Source organism: Myiozetetes cayanensis, unplaced genomic scaffold (genome assembly GCF_022539395.1).
Source record: "Myiozetetes cayanensis isolate MyiCay16 unplaced genomic scaffold, myiCay2020 scf6-25, whole genome shotgun sequence".
Taxonomy (NCBI): Eukaryota; Metazoa; Chordata; class Aves; order Passeriformes; family Tyrannidae; genus Myiozetetes; species Myiozetetes cayanensis.
The window spans coordinates 35,621,752-35,631,115 of record NW_026087853.1 but is presented as its reverse complement, the minus strand read 5'-3'; the positions used below and the strand labels follow the sequence as shown (position 1 = coordinate 35,631,115).

The 9,364-nt window shown below is 41.6% G+C and overlaps 2 protein-coding genes across 2 annotated transcripts in view; one reads left to right on the top strand and one right to left on the bottom strand.

Annotated features, from left to right (window-relative positions):
- TMEM87A (transmembrane protein 87A) overlaps positions 1 to 9,364 on the bottom strand; it is a 76,268-nt gene that overhangs the window by 51,347 nt on the left and 15,557 nt on the right. The window lies entirely within an intron of this gene.
- Positions 132 to 9,364, top strand: part of CAPN3 (calpain 3) — a 29,920-nt gene continuing 20,687 nt past the window's right edge. Inside the window, 2 exon segments of the mRNA XM_050336296.1 lie at positions 132 to 1,969; positions 8,187 to 8,256. Coding sequence (XP_050192253.1) covers positions 1,676 to 1,969; positions 8,187 to 8,256 — 364 coding nt within the window. The 5' untranslated portion in view covers positions 132 to 1,675.

Below are 9,364 nucleotides of genomic sequence, written 5' to 3'. Positions count from 1 at the left end.
AAAGAAATAATTCAAATAAATTAGTGAAAACAACTGGAGAGAAAACTTCATTAAAATTAACTAGCAATATTAATATCGTAGATTAGTCCACTAAAGATTAGTTCATTTTTGCTCTGTCTGAACAGGTCAGCTATTTGGGTACTTCTGCTTGCAGTAAATTCCATCACATACATGGTTTAATTTCTGAGAATTTATTTTGCTGTTTGCAGCAGACAGCACATCCATTCTCCTTTATGGAAAACTGTGTTTATTTAAAGACACTGTTTGTCTTTTACTAGCAACTACTGTTTCTTACAAAAAAAAGGACTCCATAACAAAACCACCTGTCCAGTAACAAATAAGAAAAGGAGAAATTGTATTTTGAACAAGTATAACTCCTGAACATACCTAAAGAGCAACATTGGCTTAGAATTGAGAAGTGCATGTCCACCTGCACTCACTTTCTGAACTCTTAGCTATAGCAGTAGCAGCAGGTCATACCCTGACTCTTGCTGACCATCCCAACAGAAAAAAAAAACCAAACAAAACCCACTGTTAATCATTCACTTTATGCTCCCCAGTTCCCACAGGAGTTTGTCAAATGTCAGACCTCTCCCACTGACAATTCTTCCGGAAACAGAGCTCTGTATATGAGAATAAATAGATGTCTTGTTATAGTGGTCAGAAAGGGAGAATATGAAAGAACGAACATATGCACAGGCTGCAAAATGAGCATCTTTGCTGAAGCTGTGCAGTGAAAGGCCCTTGCATCTCACTACTTGCAGAGTCAGATGTCTCCTGTAACCTTATCCTAACACACAGAGAACAGCCCAGTTTCCACACTAGGCCCTTTATAAACATTTCTGCCCTTACACAAAGAGATGCCTTTTATATGGGAGGTAGCTATTACCAGGTGAATTTTAGTGCTGCCAAGCTGCTCTCTAGGGGAACCAAACCCAGTAGGCACTTATTGACCTGGCCTCAGTAGCATCAAATTACCACCTTTTTTACCATTAGCAGTATGTCTTCAGATAATCCTCTCTAATAGTAAATATTTGTCTATATCTTTTCTGGAACAAGGTGTAGAAACAAGTAGAGTACAACAATTCCTTCACGAGTGTCAAGACTAGATTATTGCCTGGAAGTACCTCATAAATAACGTTCCCAGACCAGCAGGAGTGTAGCTTCCAGTTTCACTGTTATCTAGTTAAGGAAAATATGAACTGCTTCCACCAGGTGTCGGCCCACACACAAGGCCTGTCCCAGGAACATGCCTGGCCTCAGCACAAGCTGCACAGATGATTGACATCATCTCACTAACCCCCTCCCTCTCATTTTCCCTCTCTCTTTGCCTGTAGTTATTTTTAGATTTCATGGGTTAAAGCTTGTCCCTTCTGGACACTTACACGCACAGGGCAGGCACACACACATGCTGTAGATACTACAACTCAGACACGGGACTTAGCCAACAGATCATCTTGTCCCACATCAAGGAATAAAGTCCAATTTCTTATGACAAACTACTATCCATCGAGAAGATGAAAAGTCACATGGAATTTTCTGGTTTGCGGATTTGACTAGAAGACTTTCAACAGATAGAAAAGACGGTTTATATAGCAACTTCCTCTTTTCTGAAATTTCCTTCCAGTTTGCAAGATCTTGCTTGCTTTCAACATTTGCTTTACGCCTGATTCCCATGCCGTCCGCCATAAATGCAGCGGTGGCTCAGCAAACAGCTGCGGGGTCGATTCCCAGCCCGACTTTCAGCACCACAACCGAAGGGGCAGGTGGGGGCACAGGGGGGATTTATTCCGCCATTATAAGTCGCAACCAGCCCATTATCAGCGTAAAGGAGAAGACCTATGAAGAGCTTCACAAGAAGTGCCTGGAGAAGAACATTCTCTATGAAGACCCCGATTTTCCACCAAATGACTCCTCCCTCTTCTATAGCCAGAAAAGCCCTGTCAAGTTCGAATGGAAAAGACCTTATGTAAGTAACATGTTTGCTGAGTGCCTTTTTCTGTAAAATTTTTCTGTAAATTGAACCCTGAGCTTACATTTTTGCAATAAAGTGGTGTTGGAGGAGGCAGGCAGAATAAACTGAAGATGTATTTCCTTAGAGCTCTCCTGGAAGATAACTAGCTAGGGCTGTGAAAGCTCAGAGGATGTGAATATAATGACTAAAATACAATAAACCAGAATGAAACAACAACAACAACAACAAAAAGAGATGGAGTGAAATATGTAGAAAGAGATATAGGGAATTTAATTTTCTTTCTTGCATGGTTTGCCTGGGATTTTTTTTCTGAAGCTACCAAAGAAAAACTCTCCTCATTCTGCAAGAAGTTACTGGATTTACTCAAGCTTAATTTTTTTAACGCTACCTTGTTTCACTTACAACTTTATTTTAGCATTCTGCTGTTTTCCTAATGTGTGAAAGGACAACTTATGATCTAATAAATGCTATTATTCAGTTGTTCCCAGCATTACTTATCCAGCTTGTATTGTTGGTTAGCATTTCACCCACTTAACGTGAATCTGGGTGTTCTAATCACTATGAAGACTCACTCTTGGTTACTAATCCCATTCATATAATTCCCATAATCTCGTGGGTATTCCCCAGGCAGCCTTCCTCTTCTTTTTCTTCTTTTTTTTTTTTACCTGTCTCTCTCACAGGCAGAGGACTAATTCCTCAATTTCCAGTTGATTCCCTGTCCTACCACAGGAGGAGTGTCATATCTGCTGGGCAGATGTCATACTGTCATATCTGCTGGGCAGCTGCTTCCCTCCAGCCAGTCAGCCCCTGGGACACTGCCTTGGCCCCTGCCAGCCCCTGTCTAAAAGTGAGGGTCCTGAGGAGCTTCCACAGCTCCCTCTCCCTGGCAGTTTTTGGCCACCTCTTCTGGATTTGTCATTCTTCCCCTACACCCAAATGTGTGCCTCAACACAGTGGTAATAGATAAAACTGATCAGGAAAATAGATAAAACTGATTAGAAGCCTAACTAAATAGCAAAAGACCAGGAGCTCTTGTGGGTGGCTCTTACAGCTGTGGAGGAAGGCTGCATGCTGCTATCACAACAACAACAATGTGCAGGGATCAAAATGAGTCCCCTATCTGCTATGCCCTGTGCATGTGTGCCCTGTTATTTCTTTACCATCACCATGGCTGCATCAGCCCCTGGAAGTGTGTGTGAATGAGTTAAATGCAGCACAAGTCACTCATCTTAAAAAGGATGGGATTTTCCCTGTTTCTAGAGGGGGAAGTGATACAGCACTACAATGCATGACTGCCAGCACTTGCAGACAGGCTGCAAGTGTGTGTATCAGAAAGCATCAAAACAAAACAAAAAAAAATGCACAATATAACTTCAGACTTGCCTAATATAACTGTGCATGCACAGATCAATCCTTTGATACTGGGAAGGTTCAGATGTTGGGGTCTTTAAGCCAAAGACATTTAAGTCACTCATCAACACGTAAGCTTGGAAGCTCTGTAGTTATTATTCATTTAGAAGCAACAAACTGGGGACTGTTTAAGACTTAAAACACAACCTAAACATCAAAACCAAAGTTACCAATGTTCTTGCCACAAATGTTCAGGCACCTGACGTATCTATGGTGCCAGCTGCAGGTAGAGCAGAGGCAGGAAATCAAGAAATCTCTAGTCTGTGCCTGCTGAGTACTATCATGCTTTGAGATTATGCAGTCAGTCCTGACCCTGACAGAGACAGCTGTCCCTGCTGGGGACACACCAGGCCTGATTTGTAGAGATGCCTGTGCCTTCTCTGGCAAGTGTGTTTGTTTTAAAACAAACCCTGTAATTCATGTCACTGCTGTACCTAGCAGGTGCCCAAAGAAGAGAGACTCACTCACCTGTAACATTTTCTCCTTTTATAATGTGTCCCCTTTCTTGTCATTCATACCACAACCACAATGTGAGACTGGGTGCTGATCTATTGGTGCTGGTCTCTGACTGTCCCCAGGCTTTGAAAGTGTAGGTTACATAGCACTGGTAGGAGGACTTGTCTGATAATATGTACACACAAATAGATACGATAGACACGTTAAGAGACCTTCATAAAGTCAAATGAACATAAAGTATTATGTTCATATACTGGACTAAAGAGTATTTTGCTAAGAGATGAAAGTATTATGTTCATATAGTGGACTAAAGAGTATTTTGCTAAGAGATGAAAGCAATCAGTGAAGCACTCAGTTGCACAGGCCATGTTTTGTAATAGTCTGTAAAGATATAGACAACTTCTATTCTTACTCAGTTGTGATGGCTTTTTTTTTTTTTCTGGCAAAGAAAGAAACTAGCTTATAAACTATAGTCTTATAAAGTGTTAATTTCAATAACTTTGAAATTCAGGTCAATAGTTGAATAAAAATGAGCTGAGATGCCAACTGAGCCCAGTGTAAGCAACTCCCCCTCCCACACATGGGCTGTGGGGACCTGGGCCCTCTCTGCTTTCCCTGGCAATGGCTGTGCTGTGACTTGACTTTTTCCTGCAATTCATTACTAGAGCGGTGAGAGGTGTCCAGCATCCCAGCCCCAGAGCTACCCCTTGCTCTCATGCATCTGGCCCTACAGACGGTTCTCTTTGCAGTCAGTGCTACCCAGAGGTCAGGTCCTCCTCTCCCACCCCCCAAAACGATTGGCCTCTGCTGCTGCAAGGGCAGCAAGCGCATGAGGACTGGTCTTGTCTGTCACTGACAGAAGGGCAGCTGCCATGCGGGGCAGCTGTGAGCCTTGGCATGAGGGTGGTGAGAAGGCCTCTGTAATTCTACCCAGCTAGTGACTGCCATGCCACGACATGAATGCACAGAGAAGATCTCCTAATACTCAATTCAGGCAAAAGCCAAGTGACAGCCCTGAAAGTTTCCCCGAGTAAAGACTAGAAGATCCATCTCTGCAGTATTTCTGCTCAGAGTACCTGTGAGCGTGGTTTAGGTACGCAGAGGGGAAATAGAACCGTTCTAACCTGCACCAGGTGATATCCAGCTCAGTGATGGGTTGTGCTCCATTTTCTTAAGGACCTCAGCCTCCCACAACTATGTTGCCCATGGGAATTTCTTACAGTTGAGAGCAGGGAAGAGGTTAACAATCTTTAAGAGCTGAGAAAAAGTCTGTATTATAACATAATGCAGAGTATTAAGAGGTCCTGCTGCAGTCCTGTTTGGATCTAATGACATTAGATGTTGATAGGAAGCTCTGCCACGACACTGTGCTTTCAAATGCACCATTGTCATTCTCCTTCCTCACAGCCAAGTCACAGCATTAACTGCCGGATTCAATGACTTCCTTATGGTGATTCTCTCTGCAGCCAAGAAAACCACCAGGAGGAGCTTTCTTTTCACAATGAATACAATAAAATTAAGTCAACAAACTACTACATTTTGCTTAGAATGAAAATTAATCAGTAAGATCTGCTGACTGGACACATGTGAACCTGTTTGAATTTATTAATCACAAAACGTGGGCCTGTGCAGGTAGCACTACAAGTGCTACATTTAGTGCCACCAAGGCAGGGCTTTCAGAGGAGGGTAATCTGACTCAAAAGCTCTAAAACCAGCTTGCTGTCTGACAATGTTGAGTTCCACCTTGAAGTCTGTAGCATAGCCCTTTAATAGCATGGTCTAGACCACAATTGACCAAGGGAGAAGAATGAGGCTACAAAGTGTCTTAGGCAGGCTTCCTCTCTTTGGTGGGATCAGTTCAGGGAATTTATTCGTAATACCATAGTTTATTAACAGCATATTTGAAGGAATGAATGCCTTTTGCTGCAACAGTATTCCTGGCAGATTTTTTTTCCTGTTGCAGAAGAAAAGGTAATGAAAATATAACAAAGGTCAAATGCCATTTTTAGTTGCATGCTGACTTTGCATTTTCCAGTGCTCCCTTCCAACTGGCCAGAAAGCAGCATGCACCACTAATTGGTTCTTCCTGAGATTCTTTGTTTTCCTTGCTGTAACTTTGCCTCTTTGTAATGAAATTTCAGTCTGAACTGAATCAACCCAGTGCAACACAAAGGTCCTTTGGATAATACTAGGGCAGTCAGAGGCACTCAGATCAGAGGAGACTCTTTTAAATGAATCATTGCATCAGTGAAGTGCACCCTGTTGGCATTCTCTATGATAGCTTGACCTAAAAGATGAAGAGCAATCCCTTGCTCAGCCAGGAAGACTGGAAGGACAGACCTGCCACCTGCGTCTTGGACACCAGTTTGTCTTGCTCTGCTGACTGAGTACTTCAGCCTTGAAAGACCTTGGAACCTTTCTCTGCAACTTCAAGTGTACTCAGCACAGCTAGCACACCTGGAGATCAGCTAAAGAAATACACTATTAAAATCATACCCACAGTGAACTAAACACACCTGGCCACCATAAAGAAATGAAACAAAAGCATTTCTGTCATAACTTAAACCAGTCCGTATGACAGTTGCACGATTCCCTCCTTTGCATTCCTTTGTATCCTACAAAGCACATGACCCCAAGATGCAATAAATGGCCCTGAGTAACAATCATCACTGTACATTTAATATTTGGAAACACCTAGGCACCATCTGACTACTTTTAACTAAAACACAGCATGCTGTATTTCAGAACTTGTTACAATAGGAGCAGGATCAAGCCAAAAAATACAATAATAGAGTTGGAAAAAAATGCAAACCAGAAACCTGGCATCTCACAGTTGGTTTCAGCAGAATCTCACAGCAACGTGAGGAAGAATATTTTCAGCAAGGCAGAGAAAAGCATGAAGGCATCTCAAACAGCTGCCTTGACAGAACTGGAGCCCAGGACAGCTGACCAAGGCCCAAAATAACAGGACAATCCCTACATTCTCTCCCTTGGGGAGAATGAAGTGACGTGGAAGTTGGTCTCTCTATCTGGCTATATGACTAATCTAAATATTTACATCAAAGCTGATTACTGTGAAGCAGAAAAAAAGTGGGCTTAAGCCAAAGGAAATTACTAGACCTGAAACATGAGTCTGGGAAAAGCCATGGCTACCCTGATGACATGAGTAAAAACCCTTGGACTGCAGAGGTAGCATCAGCTGCCTGTGCTGCCACACAGGCAAATGGCAGTTTTTTCTTCTTTCTCCTTCTCACTCTAGTTCCAACATCTTTCAGTAGATTCGGTTCTTGTACTATACTTCGTCTTCTGCACTGTTTGCAGCTGCTCAGGGCAGTGGTCCTCAGCTTGCAATATCTTTCTTTCCTTACACTCATAAGAGATGGGGCCAAAAGTTGTGTCTTTTTATTCTTCCCCATACCAAGTATTTGAATCAGAGATGGGATAAAGCAGGGGCTTTTTTTGATCTGTAGGAGAGGTTTCCCTTGGTTTTCCTATACTCTGCAGTTCTTTGTCCCGTATAGAAAAGGGCTTTGTAACCTTGCAATAGTCCCACCTCATTTGCTGGTAGTTCCTACATAGTCCTTCCCTCCCCACAGAAATTTCATAATTATTTATGCCTGTACAGCATCTTGTACCCATTCTGTACTAGTATAAATACTGACAAATCCAATACATTTTGCTATGTGCAGGACAAAAGAAGACTTTCCTGTCCTCAGAGACAGAGAATATCTGTAGACATTTTTTAATGCAGCATTGTCAATTAAATACTTCAACGTAAGAAAAAGAATAAAATCTCTTAACTAGCAACTAGTTATTTCTGGTAATTACATCTGGTCCTGGGAAATTTTTCAGGACGAGTACTACTGGGGTTCATTCCTGATGAAATGCATTCTTCAACCCTTTTAATGCCCCAGCATATTATTTACTGCAAATTGGACACCATAAACCTGCAGTCATTTTAAAAGAATTTAAGCTGGTCCCCTGATATTTTTTTTCCAGCTACCCTCTCTCCTGTCTCTTCCAGTGTTTTGGTTTTTTCATTACTGTGGAGAAAAAATATTTTTCCCTATTCTCATTTTAATGTGTTTGCACCCTGTACAAAGGGGGCCCTCCAGGCTAGTTAATAGACCCTGTAGGTACATGAAGAAAACTCTGTCTGAAGTCTGGAACATCCAGTTTCCAAAACATTTTCATAGTGAAACTCTGCAGATGAAAACTGTGCAAGAGATTTTGATATCCACAAGCTATCCCACAGGAAAACGTTCTAACACTGCCTTTATTTCTGTGCTAAACAGGCATCATAATGCATGCTTTTCCTGCTCATCCATCTGTTTCTGTTTTGCAGGAAATCTGTGAGAATCCACGGTTTATTATCGGTGGAGCCAACAGAACAGATATCTGCCAAGGAGAATTAGGTATGAAATTCTTACTTCAGCTCTGCACTTCTAAAAGTCTGCAGCGTGGTTTAGCTCTCAGATAATTTTCTTTTTCTTCCACAATGATATTGGAAATCCTCTGTCTCAGTGCACCACTACACAGCTACTGATTCCTTCCTATAGACAATCATTGATACCTGCTTAGTAGCAGTCTAGGCAAGAACTTTCAGTGAAAGATGCTTTGCAAGGTGTTTTGCTTTTCATTAACTAATGTCATAAATTTGGCCCTTCTTTTGGACTTTGAGGAGGGACAAAAACAGTTAAGACAAGAATAAAAGATAAAGAGGAGTTATTTGACTGAGAGAAAAATCTAATCAATTACTGTTGTATCTCTTCAGGTATTTAGTCCTGTCATTTCCTTTATAGGAGTTTCTAAAGGCCTTTAGCTAAATGTGCATTTTACTCATGAACAACCACTATATTGAATACTTTAAGCTCAGATGCTCAAAGATACTTTGTTATATAGAGGCACTACTTAGATACAAGTGATGCCTCTACAGCAGTCATGCACGCAGTGCTCACCTGCACCGCTTTGTGAAGTCCTTCCCCACTCAGCTTTCCCACGACTTTCATGGTTCTATAACTCCTCCTGTGATCTTTTTCCTAAGCTAACACACCCTAATATGTCCTCATCACCTTCCCAGTACTTTTTCTTTTTTAAATTTAATTAAAACTGCCTTTCTTTTTGAGGTGACCAGAACTTCACAGATGCCAATGTGTGTATGCAAATGAACTTACATGCATAATATATTCTTTTTTTTGTCTTCCATTCCTTCCCTAACTACTCATAGCATTGTTTACTTTTTTGACATCTGCAGGACACTGGATAGTTTAGAAAACTCCTGGTCAAAGTGGACCCCCATCCTTCATAAGGGGAAATAGATAACTTAGAAGAGTTACCATATAGCACTGCTATATATAGAGAGCTGGCTTTCCAAAACATATCCACATTATGTATTTCTGTATGTCTTATCACTCTACCAGATTCATATTTCTTTTACAACTCCCTGTAATCAGGTTAAGTTTTCACTATCTCATACAATTCTCTCTTTCACACTGCCCAGGCAAGCTTACCCTAGAGCCTCTC